Genomic DNA, 17,372 nt, shown 5'->3' with positions numbered 1-17,372 from the left:
AATCATTTCCACCACCCTGAGAATGTCCTGGTGAAACACATTCTCACCCAATCACACACTGATGAAACTCCCTCTGTCTGCGAGTCTGTGTGTATGTGTTGTGTGTGTGTGCGCTGACAATAATGGAAGTTGGTGTGTCCAATCTTGTGTTTGTGTGATTGAGTGATTTGTCAGTGTGTATGTCAATGTGAGCGTAGAATAAGTTAGGTTTGTGTGTATGCTTGGAATAAATTCAGTTTCTATCTACTGTGTGTGCATGTGGGTGTGTTCATGAGTGTGTGTGTCTGTGTGTGTGGGTGAGTATGTGTTCGTGTTCATATGTGTGTGTGTGTGTCCGTCTGTGTGGGAGTGTGTATAATGGGCTCTCATAATAGCAACTATGTGAGACGTGTTGACAGGTTCTGTGTAGTAGAAAGCGTGTCGCCCTAATGTCCCAGGTGCATTCTGGGAGTTTGACAGCATAGTGGAACCGACTGTAGGCGATGCCTAATCATATCTACCTCTCCAAGAGGACATTTGGATTTCACTAGTGGAATATTTTACTCTGTTATTATTATATGAAATCTTGTTATTGAAGTGTATTCTTCTCTCTGAATCACTCACATTACTTTAAAGTGAATCCCACTTGAAATACAGTGATGGTCGAACAATAGTATACTGTTGTCCAATCACAATGAGTTGTTTATGAACTTTCTACCACAAGATTAACATTACATATTGCTGACATTGTAATAAGAGGCTTTCTCTCTCGGTTAAAGAAAGTCAGTCGGTCATCATCGCTCACGCACACCTGCTTTCCAACATGTGCAGCGTGGATACACACTGCCTGGCTCACATCAGTGAATCAAGTCATTTCCTCTTCCCTCTGCCAATCATGTCGAGTTATTCCAGAAGATTCTTTCGAATCAGAGGCCACACGTGTACACACTCATTTATACAGTCGGCATAAACGCATGCATGCAAGCACACGCACACACGCGCACACACAGACATGCACGTGCAGACGAACCAAATTTATGTGTCTGCCCTCATTAAACATCTTTTAATGGTTGCACTTTAACGTGAGTCTCGGGTTCCTCACTGTTCTGCTGCTCCACGCTGAGCTGTGTGGACTCTGGTGTGTTCTGGTGGGCTCTGCAGGGCCACAGTCATAAATAACCCACCCAGGACCCTCCTCATCTTCAGAGCACTGCTTCCTCCTGCACTGTTCTCGAACAATAACTAACCGTTCTGTCCGGTCACCGCGGCCGACCAGCGCTCCGGTCCACGCTCTGACATCACCCTGCACTCAGCCCAGGATCCCTAGGCCTCTTGGGTCCCTTTAGGCCTCAATCCTCCCCCGAGCGGCCCCTGAGTGGCCCCACAGGTCAACCATCACTGTACTGGTGGAGCCGGAGCGCAACAGTACACCTTTTCATACCCCTCCCCCCCTTTCCCATTCACAGCTTTGATCACAGGCTGCAGAACACTGATTTACTGATTTCAAAATTAAAAGAATGTCAAACAGATTTCACCATTTACTTTGATATCTGCCAGCACTCTGTTATTCCTTCATGGCATAACAGACCCTGTCAGATTTATAATTATATACTTTTTAATTACAGTATTTGGCAAAGTAACAAGATATGTGCTTGTTCTATTAGATTTCAAATTACGCACATCAGAATAGTTGAAAAATGTTTAAAGGGACTTGGGTTGATATGAAAACAACTTATTTTAACACACGTAGACACAGACACAGTAATTTCTTTCCTCACATGTTGCACTTTCCGTTTCTTCGCATCTCCTGCAGTCTGTAAGGAGCGATCACGCTTTGCCAGCTAGTGTCTGGTTCCTGGTGGCCTATTCTAGGGAGCGACTGTGTTTGGCACATGCTTCTGACGTGTATGCCTGGTTCTGGGCTGAATTACAGTTGGCACATCAGCACAGAACCTTGGCTCAGCTGCCAAACTTATTTTTTTCTTTTCATGGGGTCTGCACCCACAATAGACCTTTTCAGGAACTGGATTTTTCTCTCGTTCTGAGACTAATTCCATAGTACTGTTTTAACTTTTCTTTTGGACAAGAGTTGATTCTCTTAATGACTGTGTTGACATAATATGAAGGGGATGGTGCACACTGCCGTATCTGTGTTTTTTCATCGTGGCACTTTGCTCTTAAACTTTATGTACGTTGTGGCTGTGGGTATTTCTTAGTTTAACCATGTCAGAGATGGTTTTCTGTCTATGTTGTTTATGGACAATAAAGTTGTGTTAATTTTAATGTAAATGTGATCCAAGCAGAGACTAAAAGTAGGTTGCATCCCAGGACCTCTAAAATGTCTCTTTCAACCAATCGGTTACCTAGTAAAGTGTTCCTTTTCTATTGGGGAAAACGTGGCCTTTGCACATTTAAGTATTAATTCTATAAACATCTCCCACATCACACGTTTAATAAGGCATAAGTCAACCAAAAACGTTTGCTTTGTTTTTTTTCTTTCTCTTCTGTCAAGTACAGTTGTAGTCTACGTAGTGTTTAGCGTTGTGAAGCGTTTTTCAGGAGGCCTGTCTGTTTCTGCTCCAAGTCATCTGTTTGGCCGGGCTAAAGCAAACACTGGCCTCGTGGTCGGACAGGAAACACTCCCACATCTGGTCCTGCTTCACAATATCAACATGAAATACTAGGTTTTATGGGGAGTTAATGTGTTCTGCACCCCCTAGCCCCCTACCTCCAGCCCCAGCTCCACCCCCACCACTCAGCTCTGGGGTTCACGGAGGCTCTGCAACATCCAGGCAATCCTGGTGACCCCCAAATCTTACCCACCCACAACCCCACAATCCCCTGCTCATCCTGTATCTGTGTGGATCCTGCTGCTGGGCTGAGAGGAGAGAGAGAGGCAAGGGTAAAGCTCCTCAGTCTCTGTCTTTTCCTCACAGTCTCGCTCTAGCTATCTGACTCTGGCTCTCTCTCTCTCTCTCTTCTCCCCCCCGCCCCCCATGTAAGTCATCAGTGAACACCCCGAATTCACATGTATTAGTCACAAGCCCTTATCACTGTTTCTGCCATGCGGACAAATGTGCATGCTGTGACGCCAAATACACACACACACATTTGTACACACACATAGAAGTATAAACTCATGAAACATTTTCGTAAATCTGTCTCCGCAACACTAATTTACCAATGCACAAACACACAAACCCCCACACACATACACCAAACTCAGTTATCAACACACACTCACACTCATTTAACAACACACTCTTACACGCACACACAGACACACACACTAGACCGCTTACGCACTCAAACACTCCTCAACAAAGACACACATACACTCACACACTCATTGAACATTTGTTCTCACAGACTCCTAGCCAAGCGAGACTCAGTGGACAGTATCTGTGCTGATAGAGATAATATTATGGTGTGCAGAGATCCTCTGTCCTGTGCTGAGTGTGTGATGGTTGTTAAAGAGGCCAGTGGCTATATATAATAAACACAGGACTGTGAGAATCTCACTTAGCCTGTGTGTGTTTGTGTGTGTGCGTGATTATTTCTGCATGAGCCATTTGTGTGGCATGAGAAGCTGATTCCGATCCCCAAAAACAAAAGGGGGGACACCCCTTCCGTCCTACTCCCACTGCATCTCATGGCAGGAAGGCGGAAGCGCTTAAATCTGTATATCGCCATCTAGAGGTGTGTTAGTGGATCGTGAAATATTACCGTGGATATCACTTCTTAAGTACATTGTGGATCATGGTACACTCAATGTGGAATGCCTTCTCTGGGTTGCAAATCACTTCCTTTTCATATGCACATTGTACCTGTAGGTGGATGCTATATACACGTCCACATTTTACAGAGTTCTTTATTTTACGGATCAGCAGCAATACACTAGTTCACATGTAGTATGATGTTCTGAAACTTAGTGTCAATGTATAAGACAACATAAATATGTGAAATTTATTTATTTTTGTTGTGAATTAGCCAAGTATCAAATATTTGAATTGGGATGCGTGCATTGTGAATAGTCCAGAAAAATATTTTAAAGTGGTGCTGTGGTCATAAAATATGATCCCATTAGATCACAGTATATCTACAAGACCAACATAGACTATATCACTGATCGCTATACACAGTAGATGGCAGTGGATCATCTATAGATCATATTAAAAAACAGTCGAGTAATTAGTAGATCAGATAGCAGATTGTTTTAGATCACTGTATATCATGGGATATCGTAGTGGGTCACACTCCAGACCCAGTGGGTACATCATGACGACTGACTCCATATTGATCAAGCTGATGACTGTACCCCGCTCCTACCCTAGGTCGAGTGACCCCCGAGCAGCTGTGCTCCTACGTGCAGTTGTTCCGGAGCAACTGGGAGGCACTAGAGAGTCACTGTGGGGTGCTGCAGCTGGGACTGGCCACGGCGCAGACCCTGCGACACCCCGCTGTCCCCCGCTGGGACGCATGCCTGGGCTGCCAGCGGCTGCTGCTACAGGTATGCATGCACCCACACACACACACACACACACACACACACACATACTCACACTCACACTCACACAAACATACGCAAGTGCGCACGTAGCCATGTACACACGCACATGCATGTGCAAACAGACACACTGAATCACATGCGCGCTTCCTCAATCCTATAACATGTACTCTTCGTGCATACCCCATCCTGTTTACATACATCCCCGCTCCCCAGTGCTACACATACGTCCATATGATAGTGATTAGCAGCCCTGTGAGTGTTGCTCGGCCTCCGGCCTCTATCTGCATAGAGGTGTTTGAGTGAAGCGTGTTGTGTTCCAGTAAACATGGCCACACGCCACAGTGTTTAGAGGCCCTCGGAGGAGGAAGCGGCGTTTCTCCTCATGGGGGCGGACCGGAGTGCGCGGGGCGAATGTACACGTGTCAGACCGTGGCCGGTTCAAAGGTCACCAGTACAGCTGTGCAAAGGGAGGGAGGGAGAGCGAGGAAGAGATACACAAAGAATGAAACTGATAGAGTGAGAGACAGTAGACTTTAAATGTATTTTCTTAAATTCTTATTGAAATCTATTTTGTAGTTTGTAGAACAAAACTGTGAACTTATACGTTGAGACCAGCTGCCCATACGGTTAATATTTGAAATCCATGCTATGCTATTTATAGTATGTGCTGTGCTATATTTTACACACATGCTACGCTATATTTCAAATGCATTCAGATTTGTGATTCAGGTTTTTTATTCTATACAATCGTTTACATATGTGCTATTCTGTAGTGTAAATATGTGCTATGGTAATTTCTTCAGTATGAACGCGTGCTATGCTAACTTTTTTTTCTGAACGCATGCTATGCTTTTTCTATTCTCTGAACCCGTACTGTGCTATAGTCTATATAAGCTAGCTCATACCGAGGCCATTTCCTCCTCAGTGTTTTCATGGACTCTCTTAATTACACCTGAGGCTGTAAAGCGGAGCGCTACACTACTTAGGAACTTATTAAAGAAAATAAGAGGAGAAACAACACAAGCAGCATCCACCAGCTCTCCCTGCCAAACTGCCTTCCTAGCGGACGAGAGAGAGAGAGAGAGAGAGAGAGAGAGAGAGAGAGAGAGAGAGAATTAACGAGATGGAGAGACAGAGGATCCCAAGGCTTACCATCGATGTTGTAATAAGCCGATATCATCCACTTTCAATGTTTTAATATCATATTCATATTGTGATATTAGTCTACAAATCCTTTGGAATTTTGGTTACGGCCATATGGGAAAGATTTTTGTTTTAATTGAAATTTCTGCAAATGGTTAAACACACATTGTTTGGGAATTATAACAGAATTATTTCATCAACAATAAAGATTACATTTTAATTACAGTTTGTAATTTTGGTTCAAATGCATGCACACCTGGTTGGTCATTGGCCAGTTTTGAAGGCTGTATTTCCAATCCAGTCCAGGCTGATTTACATTTTAAATATTGAACTGAACACACCACTGAGTATTTAACCAAATTTTCATTGGTTTGCTAACAATATGAATAAAAAACAGCTTTGTCGAGTGTAATGGACTATTGTTGCCCAATAGCTCACAGGCAGTGAATAGCTCAAACAATAACGCTGTCATGATATTGATCATACATTCACATTTACATTTAGGGCATCTTTACGTATTCGTTCAACCGTATTGATCAATACATTTTGCTTAACAACACTGAGCTCTCCATTACCTGCGTGCATGGCCTGCCTTACAATGAAGAAGACAACATGAGTTGGATTAATTTAGCAGCCGTATTGCCTCCTAACACAACCTGGGTGGGGCAACTGAATGTTTTGAAACCGAGATGGCCACTAGGTGAATGAGGCCCGTACTCTTTAAACAGATCAATGTTACAGTGACCTGGTGTTTGGTTTAGCAGTGCCATGAACACAGAACTTGGCCTTCATGCAGAAGCACATTTTCCCGAAATCATCGCATCTCCCGATTGGACCTTGAAGGCTTGTTTGCCATGGCAACGGGCCTGTGTTTATAATGAGGTATTGGGGGTGAAATGACGTGGGTCTCCTCCATGCCCTGCTTATTTGATTTCCGTCTGAGGTTTTTATCGTTATTTATTTATTTATTTATTTATTTATTTATTTATTTAGCTTTGGCTTTCGAAAAAAGTTAATTGCGTCTAGTGGCGGGCCAGTGTTTACCCAGTGTGTGTGAGGGCCTCTGTGGGTAGGACTGCCCAGAACCTGGGTTCCCCCCACTCACCCACCCACCTTGCTGGAGGGCATGAGACCCAACACCACTACCACCACCGCCACCACCACCACTGGACTTACATAGCAGTAAAGTACCTCCTTTGATGGTACCAACTATCTTAGCCTTTGCCTGTACTTAAAGTAAGACCAGTAAATCAGTCTCTCATTCGTTGTTATTGGTAAATAATCATAATGATTGGCATTTGGAGAGATGCTTAAAATTCTTCCAAAATAGTTGTATTGACTTATGAACTATGATGAGACTGCGTGTGTGTGAATGCATGCTTGCATGCATGTTTCAGTGTTTGTACGCACAATGTGTATTTATAGGTTTCCATAAGACTTCTTTATTCCCTTTTAGAAGGCTAACGTCTACCTCATCAGACGTCGTTAGCATTAGCATGCTAACGACACCAGCAGCTATTGACGGCAGTGATTAGCATGCCATTGACAGCAGCAGTTAGCAGAGAGAGCAGACCTAACCTCTGTCACCCAGGCCCGTTGCTGCCTCTCCACTGGGATTAGCAGCCCAGACCGCCTCAGCAAACATTCCTTCTCCGTGCTATTAGCGGTCACACTACAGCACCCCAACCCGTAGCCCACCCCAAACCCATCCCCTAACCCCCCCTGCCCCTTTGGCTACACAAACTCCTACCAGTTTCGAGAAACGTATCAGTCTGTTCCGCCTCAATCCATTTCCCCTGGAATGTGTGTAAAAAAACAAAAATGTGTTCCTACAAATTATTCCCATTCCGCACAAATATTGTGTAAACAGTGTGGATAGTTTGTGCTGCATGTATTAAAGATAGATAGAATCGTCATTCAATCTCACTTTTATTCCTGCTAGGGTGGCTGTCATAATAAAAAAAACAATAATAAAAACTGATTTTCCTGAATAGAATTTATGATTTTTTTTTGCAATGTAAAAATATGCACAATGAGGATAAAATATAATGTTCCGTCCTGTTGACGTTTTTTTATCCATCATAGAGTCAGAGGAGATGAAGGCAGATTTAAAATGTTGGTCTTCTAGCCCTGGTTATTTTTCAATCTGCAACAGGCAGATTACTGAAAATCCTGGCTGTTTATGTTCTGTACGTGAGCTTGTGTGAACTAGACATACACACAAACACACACACACACTGCAACCAAATATTCCCTCAACGACCCCTCGTACAGTGTCCGGGGTCACCCCTGAGGCAGCCCTCTAAGACCTTTAACCTTTAACCCCCCCTGACCCATCCTGGGAAGAGACACTGTCCTGCAGAGCCTCAGATTCCTGAGATCTGTGGAATATTCAAGACCATTCACACCATGTCCCTGCTACGAGGATCTGGAAGAAGACAAGGCAATCTGCGCAATACTTAGCGTGGCTTACACACGCAACATCTGGCTCCCATCGCTGCTTACCCTGCGAGCAGAGTGATGTTGATATTGGTCCTTTTGTAGCTTTCATCTTATCTGAGCTGCATGCCACTGGCAGACAGACAGCTTTAAGCTTGTAATTGCTTTTCCCCCAGGCTACAGAGCCTACCTCCCCTTCCAGAAGCCCAGACACCCAGCATCCCCCTTCCCAGCAGGGGGGCGTGCTGGAGGTTGTAACAATGGAGTGTGACTGTCTCTCTGCGATGTTGGCCACCGGTGACCCCCCGGAGAACCCCCCCCTGTCGCTTAACGGCGTCTCATCCGCGGTGACCTGGTTTGAGCACCATTACCCGCGCTCCATCTCTTTGCCCCCTCGTCCATCCATCCATCCAGCTGCCTTCCATACCCCCACCACCAACCCGTCTCCCTCCATCCTGTCTCATTAACCCCCTGAGGCTCTGATCTCTGATGACCCCTCCACCTCGCGGGGACATTCTGGGGCTCTGGATTAAACCTCCAGAAACATGGAGGACACTTTCTTGAGAAATAAAGGTCATTTTGGGGTCCATACAATATAGTTTAAGGGATCAAGGATATTTGGGAAACAAATCACCAGCGCTAAATACTTGGAGGAGGTTATTTGGGACTAGCCCATACTGTTGAAGACATGGAGGATGTCCTAGTCTTCCCACTGTCCTTCTGCTCAGTTTCTCCTTCATATCCTCCTCCTTATCCCTTCATCCAGTGTAAACAATAGCTATATTTCAGCCCTGCGTGGAAGTATCACAATATTGTCCAAACACTAGCCATAGAATAACATACACATTGGTATATCCATACCCCCTCGCGCTATGCACTGTCCGCCTGCTCTGTTTTGAGGATAAACACGCCATCCGCCAGCAGAGGAAGATGGGAAAAATGAGAAAGTCGGGTTTATCGGAGGGCCGGGGTTATTTACCTATCTCTTCCTTCCTGTGTTTAGGCAAGGGGGGATTATATCTAGAGAGGGAAACAGTACCAGAGTTCACTCCTACCAGGATAACACAGGAATAGCCCTTCTGCTCCTCCCAACCCTGTCCCTCTCCTTTTTCTCTCTCCTTCCATCTCCTCCCATCTCCTCCTTCTCTTCCTCATGTCCCCCCCCCCCCCCCCTCTCAGCAATCGAACCCCCATTCATCCCTCGACCAATCGCCTCGCTCCCCCGGCAGAGCGTCGCCAGTCGCGGCTGTGTTGACATTGCCCCGCTCAGACCAGGCCTAGAGTACTGCCTTGTTTAATAGCCAGAGAGGGCCCTGTTTAGAGTTTGGGACCTCTTTTTTTTTTAACAGAGGTTTGATGGAACGAGAGGGGCCAAAGAGCAACACTTGTCCCACTTCCTGTTATCATTACCTCTCAGACACAAGAGACGTAGGTGATCGGCTCCCCGGCCTCACAGCTTTACTCACCCTCAATCGACTTGTCAGCCTGGGTTTTCCTTGGTTGAGTAACAATCTCTGGTGGTCATTTCCCATGATTCATTAGGAAATGGTGACATGTGCGTGTTTGTGTATAATTTTTTTGTTCGTTTTTGGGTTGAGTTTACTATTTGTTTAGAGAGGGTTAAGTTCAGGGAAGGGTTATGGTTTTGCTAAGGCCAGGCTAAAGATTTTGGGACAAGCCAAGCCACAGCAATTACCATCGCTAATTCTGTATAGCTGCATTTATATCAATAAATGTTCCACTACTCGGTCCTAGATAATACAGTAACTCAGAGACCGTTGCAGTAGGTGTATATTACACCCAAAATGGCTGAATAGCTGAAATTCTCAGCGCCGCAAGTGATTTTCCCGCATTTGCACTTTCAACGTTCTGCAAAACACCTTCTCTTTAAGGAAATGCTATCAGACCCATACCTCCCTCCACTGGGCTGAATCTCCATGCAGGGAATGACTTTGTTAATAGTCTGGTGTTGCAGCAGCTCTCTTACAAAGTTCTAGAGAGAGTCAAATGTTTGTAAAAGAATATCATATATTTATATTGAAAAGATATATACGGGTGGAGTAGTATCCCTTCACATAGCAACAAAAACTGTTATAATTAATTGGTGTTATTAGTAATATTAGTCTTTATATTGTTATTAATGACAAAGATGTATATGTACGCAAAGTAGACAAATTTAGTTGCACATGGAAAAAAACGTCATTCTATCAAACTTGTATAAAATCTTGCATAGAAACCCATACTTTTATTGAAGAAGAAGACGAAAAGTAAGGCGTTCTATGCATGGTATAGCTGATATAATATAAGCCTCTAAAACTGAAATGATTCCATGGTTTTCCTGAGAAAAATAGGTTGTTTTCTGTAGGCTAGCTTTCCGACTGCAGACAGAACTTTATTCACCACGTCAGTACATCTGTGGCACATTTCTCCGCGGTTCTCTATTGTGTTTCACTTCAGAACCCAAACTCTGAGCATCAGGAGAACCTTTCATGTGGCCTGGGTTTTTTTCCCGACACTAATGTCTGTTTTTGTGTGTTGTTGTGCAATCTCCAGGGGGAGCGGAAAAAGTTATTTTACTTTTCTCAGAGTTCTGGTTTGTCGCAACTGCTAAAGTTAAAGCAGCGTAATCCTGTGTGACGTACAGAGCTGTGTTTGTACCAAAGTGAAGAAGGAGGTGGGAAATGCCAGCCCTGCTGATTAGAAGCTCCTTCTTTCACACGGTCATCTTACAGGCTGGATGAAGTGTGGCCTTGTCAGCACTAGCTCTGTGTCTCTGTCTCTGTCTCTTGTCTCTCTCTCTCTCTCTCTCTCTCTCTTTGTGTCTCTCTCTGTGTGTCACTCTCTCTGTGTATCTCTTTGTTCTTCTTCTGGGGTCTGTCGACTTGCCACCCTGGCGTCGGTCCTTACATTTTTAAATGCGTTCCTACAGAATACGGTAGACGTATAGACGTAGGCGTAGGGAGAGATCCCCCACAATGCCTTGCATTCACGCTTGGCAAAAAGGCTGAGAGGCATAGTAAGAGACATAGAGAGAGAGACAGTGGCCCTACAGTATATCTCGAACACACCTGGCCACTGACCACCTGTTTAACCCAAACGTTTACCACTCCTTCTTCTGACGTTCATGGTGATGTCACCACACCCCGATGGGCCACTCCGGGTCTCCACTCAAAGCTGCTTTCAAAGCCCATCTTGTCCCCTTAAAGGCTTCCTCCAGGAGTGATCAACCTGGGCGATATTTACTGCTCTCTCAGCTCTTGCAAAAAATTTATTTTTAAAGTGACTCAGCCCTGTACTCAATAACATCTAATGTTAACTTATGGTTTTTATTACTTGCCTTTTGCTAACAAACATACATTTGTGATCTGCTGCCGAGGAACTGCAGATGCAAATTAGCTTAAAGCTGAAATGTACGGCTCATCAAATGCCAACGTTTATGTTTTAAGCGGGACGCGGCCCCTTTTTAGATCAAAAAAAAAAATACAAATTACAATTTTAACTGGTCCAGTATTGAGCGGGTATGCTGCGGCCGCAATCGTCCCCTAAAATTCCCGAAGTTCTCCTCTAATATGACTTGAATCCGTGTGCCGTAATGTAATGCGTAAAGTACAGGAGGGATCAGTCCATCAGATCCTAGCTGCGGGGCAGGATAGTACAGGAGTCAGACGGTTTGACTCCCAGCCAAAAGGTTCCGGGCTCAAACCCTAATGTCCCAAGGCTACCTGTAGGCACCATTGAGCAAGATGCCCTAGCCATTATCTGTGCATTTCTAGCCAATGTAGTATATATCAGAAAATGCCATTCATTAACTGTAAAATGTTTTTTGATTAAAGCGCTGAAATGAAGAAATAATAAACTGGAGACAATGAAAGTCTTATCTTAATTATCCATAAAAGCCGATTCCCCCCCCCCCCCCCCCACACTGTTATTACTGTTTGGAATGTTAAACCCCGCCTCCTCTGACTTAGTGATGCAGTCACCAAAGCTGCTCCATCTTGGAGAGGGTGAAAGTGATTAGATGTCAATATTAGATAAGTAAAGACATGCCTGGAATGTTTTGATGTGTATTAAGCTAAAATATATTAGAAATGTTAATGAATCAAGATGAGCATTGATCCGATGTTCTTCTGGTAAATGCCTTGTTGATAACAATAACAATGATAAAAACCTTTTATATTGCATCTTTTATTACAATCATTGAAAGCAGAGTGCTTCACATCAATGCAGAAAATCATTGGCAATACCGATGGGATAAAGTAAATACAACAAGCACATGGTCTTGCGTTATGACAGCTCAGCATTACACAACGAATGGTATTGATTCCACATTAATGACCATATGCAGCACGGCATGAATGAAAGCACTTTTGGAAGGAAACATTGTGTGCCTTTGGGCAGGGCGGGTTTAGAACTGCACCCAGCTGCAGCTGATGTCCCCCCTTTATGAACACAGAGATACCAGAGACCAGGGAGACATGAAAGTCTGGGGGGGGGGGGGGGGGGGGAGGGAGGGATGCATGTGCTTTTATGTGCTCTGCTAGGTCGCGCTGTGTGCTTCCTGTTGTTGACACACACACACACACACACACACACACACACACACACACAAACACACCTACACACACACTCACACACAGGCCCAGTGTTCAAGACTGCAGAAGGTCCATCTCAGCTCACATTAACTATCAGCTCATTTGTCACTACCTGCTGGGCAGAGGGCAGAGGTCACAGGCCACAGGGCGTGTGTATATGTGTCTGTGTGGGTCTGTCTGTTTATCTGTGTGTGTGTGTGTGTCTCTCAGTTTATCTGTTGGTGTGTGCGCTTGTGTCCATGCTTCTCAGAGTAAGCTGAGACTTCTCCAGGACCTCTACCTTGGGCTGCAGGTTATGGCAGTATGGTTCTCATTGTGTCTGAACAGTGAAGGGTGAAGAGGAGAGCAGGCCTGGAGGGAGAACCATGGTCAATGAAACTCCCCCATGGAGATCCGTGTTCTACGACCGTGTGTATGTGTGTGTGTCTGTGTGTGTGTGTGTGTGTGTGTTTGTGTGTGTGTGTATGTGTATGTGTGTGTCTGTGTGTGTGTGTGTGTGACTGGCACACCATGTTCTGCTGGTCTTTGCAGAGCATCTGATAGCTAGCTAGTGCCCCCTACAGTCAAAAGTCAGACAGAGGCTCTGCTCCACACCCAGATGTGAATAAGATAGTAGTATTTGGGGTTAGGGGGGCTAGCTTGGGGTCTCCCCCCCACCAACACCTCACCGCCCCCTTAGACTCCAGGTCGCTTAGCGAAGTGTGAATAAGGAGACTTCTCTGTAATACCTTGTAATTATACCCATCTGAGCCCCCCCCTCCCCCCAACCAAATCTCAAATCCTTATACTCTGTTGACTCTTGCCCACCTTGTGCCCCGAGGCTGGGGGAGGCTGGGTCGACCAATCACCCAGGAGATATTGAAATCACCGGTTGCCGCGGTAACTGAGCATCCAGGGGGGATGAGGGGGTCAATCAGGGACACCCTCTGCCTGCCATTAATTACCCAGAGTTCCCTGGGGCGCTGGCCTGTGTGGAAGCTGAGAGCTCAAAGAGTGTGATCAGGGGGAGATTTGCCGTGTGTTTGATATCTGTAACACTCCCCTCCCCCCCGCGTACTAGTGGAGCGTGTGACGGTGTTAGCAAAACACTACAGTGTTCAGCGAACATGTCATGTTAGACTCTTAACTTAAGCCTATCAAATTCACCTGTCAGACATCTTACCATGAAAGAAAGAAAGATCTTTCTTTTTTGTGGCCAATGATTGAAGGCTGTTCGTGTTTGAAGGTTCTTGGTTCAACGGTGTAACACGACCCAAGAAGTTTCTTGTGTATTTTTTTGGTGTCTGCCTGTTTACCCACAGTGATTTGTGTCAGGTTTTTGACCAGCCACAACACTCGAGATCTCTGTGTCTCTGATTCTGGAAGTTTCCATGTTTAGGTTTTTGGACAGAGCTGGGTGGATATAAGGGTTTGTCTGGCTTTCAGTGAAGCTTTGATTGGTCTCGAGAAAAGAAAAACAAAACAAATCTGTTTGGCAATGTTAATCCCGACCCATTTTTCCTGACGTCATCTTTAGCGAACTAAACACAAAACGACAGCCTTTTTACTTTGGAGCTAGTTTCAATTCTGCTGCCTGTTTCGGGAATCTGATCGACAGCTAGATTCGGAGAGATCAAGAAGAGTCAAACTCCCCCGACGAGTTCTGGAAGAGTGTAAAACGTCTGTCATTTGTCCCTTCTCATTCCCGTCACAATCTTTTCCCTCTTCCCCGTTTTTCATAATGGTTTTCCTATCCCCGCCAACAATTTCCTCGACTCTCAGAACTCAGAGTTCTGGACCCTCTCTCTGCTCCTTACATTAATGCCATTAGTCGGGTGTGCTCATGCATTGATGTTTGTGCATCTCATTACATCTGGATGAGTTCGGGGGGGGGGGGGGGACGTTTATTAATGCAGGATGGATAAGGACCGCAAGCACATGTTGAACTGAAACACTCCTCTCTCTCAAACACACACACACACACACACACACACACACACACACACACACACACACACACACACACACACACACACACACACACACACACACACAAGCACCCGGCCTCCCCCTGGTCTGTCTGGGAGGGATTTCTGAACACACACAGAGGGTCCTTCGGCTGTGTGTGTGTGTTTATGTGTGTGTATATGTGTGTGTGTAATGTTTGTGGATGATCTGGTATAGAGAGCCTAAGAGCGGATGGACTGAGAGATGAAGTGAAAGAATGCGTCAGAACAACTGCCAAGACACTGAACATGTTGGGCTAGCTCTGTCGCAGGAACTGCATTTTCAGCTGTAGGGAGAGATCCTGTTAGTTGTGTTTGTTTGTCAAACCGTCTCCTCTTTATCTAATTAGTTGCTGGAACTTGAAAATTCCAAAAAATCCTTGAAAATTGTCAAATTGTTCTAAATGGATCAGTTTTGAGCAATGTTCCCTGGGAACAAATCTAGGACATTTATGTCTGCTGTGAAATGTCTTTCGCCAACTGCCACAACAGGCCGAAGATTAAATGACTAGAGCCAAAACTCGCTAAACCTTGCAATTTTACAGATTTGGAAATATTAAACAATTCTATTATTGTTTTTCAACACATTAGTTTAATCTGCAGTGTTTTGAAAGGTCTTCCACCATGACACAAACTGCCAAGCTATTGTTTGCTCTGATTTATCTGATTGCTACACTTTCCACGGTTGTCCTACTTTTCATCCGATCTGAACTGAAATGCCCTGTCCCTCTTACATTTATTATTCTCCACAAAGCCACGCCGGGGGAGACATGTGGGTCTGGTTTGTTCTGTCGTTGTTCTCAGAAAAAATAGGAATCAAATGGGGAATCAAAAGCAACCCAGGAATACAAAATACATGCACAGACGCCCTGCTGCTAATTATGAGTGGGCGGGGGAAGGGTAATAGGGTCCGGTCCACATAAGGCAGCCACATGCTCTCTCTCTCTCTCTCCATCTCAACCCATACCATCTCTCGTTGTCATTCTGGTCATCATGTCGAAGCCTCCCTCTTCTCAAGCACTTCCTTGAGCTGTGTGTGTGTGTGTGTGTGTGTGTGTGTGTGTGTGTGTGTGTGTGTGTGTGTCTGTGTGTGTGTGTGTGTGTGTGTGTGTGTGTGTGTGTGTGTGTGTGTGTGTGTCTGTGTGTTCAGAGGAACCACAGTCAGAACAGACTGCAGCAGGAGCATCTCTCAGTCTCTCATCTCCCTCTCACGCATTGACAGCAACATGCTTTACTGCTACGTTTAAGAATTTCTGGCGGATCCAATGAGTGTGTTTTACAGTTTGGGTGGCCACATGGCTGAATTTTTTAAAATATATGTATGCATGCCATAAGGTATCAACCGCTTTAAAATATGTTTTGGAAGCATTTATTGTGGCGCCCAGCGCCACATTTGACACGTAAATGACAGGGAAAGGTGAGAAGTTCAGCGAGTGACATGCAAAACTGTGAAGAATAAGTACCTTTTCTTTGGTTGGGGGGGATATTTTCCATGGACCACTGTTCCACATCCTGTTTAAAAAAATAATAGCGCAGAGGTGAAGTTGCAAAAAGTGAATGTTATTTCTGCAAGTTTGCACGACTGTCCATTAAAAATGGGCTGACGCTCAAAGTTTCTCAGTACCGAGTTTGCAATGTCTCTGCTTCAGAGTGCAGGAACCCCTAGTCCATGACCCTTATTCAAGACGGGACACAAAGCCACTATACTCTACTGTATGGAACATATAGTGTATGGAAATGAAGGCATCGCGCTGAAACCTGTCTGTCTGACAAAGTAATTTACTTGTTCATTGAATGCATTATTAAATGTTCTAAATTTGATTAGTTTTAGAATGTTGTAATGTAATCGGGTTGCCTGTAGTTATTTCAGTTTATAATATTAGTCTGTTTTATTATCTCCTGAGATGACCTTATTTCTATTTGCACAAGGATATTGTTGGTTTGTCCATAACTAATAGAGTAAATATATTGAATTCAAATATCGTTTCATGAATTAATTTAGATTTATCCATCCAGCCGTCAACTGATCTCCTCCCCTGTTGCTGCTCAGAGACTCAAGACTTTTGGCTCCGACACTTCAACATCTAAGCCGGGTGTTTAGTTTGAAGCCCTGGCCTTAACATGCACCACGTCCTCACTCTGAAACCCTAGATTACAATAATTTACAGAGCAGCTCAAACAACCTCGCCAACTGTTGTACTGTCACGCAATTGAAGGTTCTTGTGGTGTTCGCCCAAGGAAAATTAATCAGCAAAACACAGTGGAGCAGTCTTTGGACGAGAGAGATCTCACAAATGTTTGAAGGATGTGGCTAAGCAGCGAGCCAAGACTTGAGCACAGTCACTAGTTAGAAAACAATAAATAGAGCCATATAGTGAGTGATTTGCCAGCCCTGATTGGTCAAGGGCAATTCTGCAACATAGACCAATTCACACAGCCTCACCATTCTAGCTTTGTGCTTTTAGTGATTTCCGTTGTTGGCCTGTAAATGTTGTTCATGCTAATCCGGCTCCAGAGCAGGGCCAGTAGCTTGGAGCTAAATCTGGTGCTAAAGCACTTTAGATTATGCTGGTGTGAACACTGGGTCTGCCTTGGGCTGACACACCAGCGTGTGAAAGCAGTATGGCAGGAGGCTAGGGTCTGGCCCTCCTAAGCATGGGAAAACACCCAGACTGTCACGCCGGTCCATCACAGGGTCACGCACAAACACACAAACACATGTGT

The 17,372-nt window shown here is 44.8% G+C and overlaps 1 protein-coding gene across 1 annotated transcript in view; it reads left to right on the top strand.

Annotated features, from left to right (window-relative positions):
• Window positions 1-17,372, top strand: part of scfd2 (sec1 family domain containing 2) — an 87,384-nt gene that overhangs the window by 12,988 nt on the left and 57,024 nt on the right. The window contains exon 4 of the mRNA XM_079739453.1: window positions 4,314-4,489. Coding sequence (XP_079595579.1) covers window positions 4,314-4,489 — 176 coding nt within the window. The remainder of the gene's footprint in view (window positions 1-4,313; window positions 4,490-17,372) is intronic.

This window comes from Pollachius pollachius (genome assembly GCF_949987615.1).
Source record: "Pollachius pollachius genome assembly, chromosome: 7".
Lineage (NCBI taxonomy): Eukaryota > Metazoa > Chordata > Actinopteri > Gadiformes > Gadidae > Pollachius > Pollachius pollachius.
The sequence above is the reverse complement of the archived record's forward strand: the minus strand, read 5'-3'. Positions and strand labels throughout refer to the sequence as shown.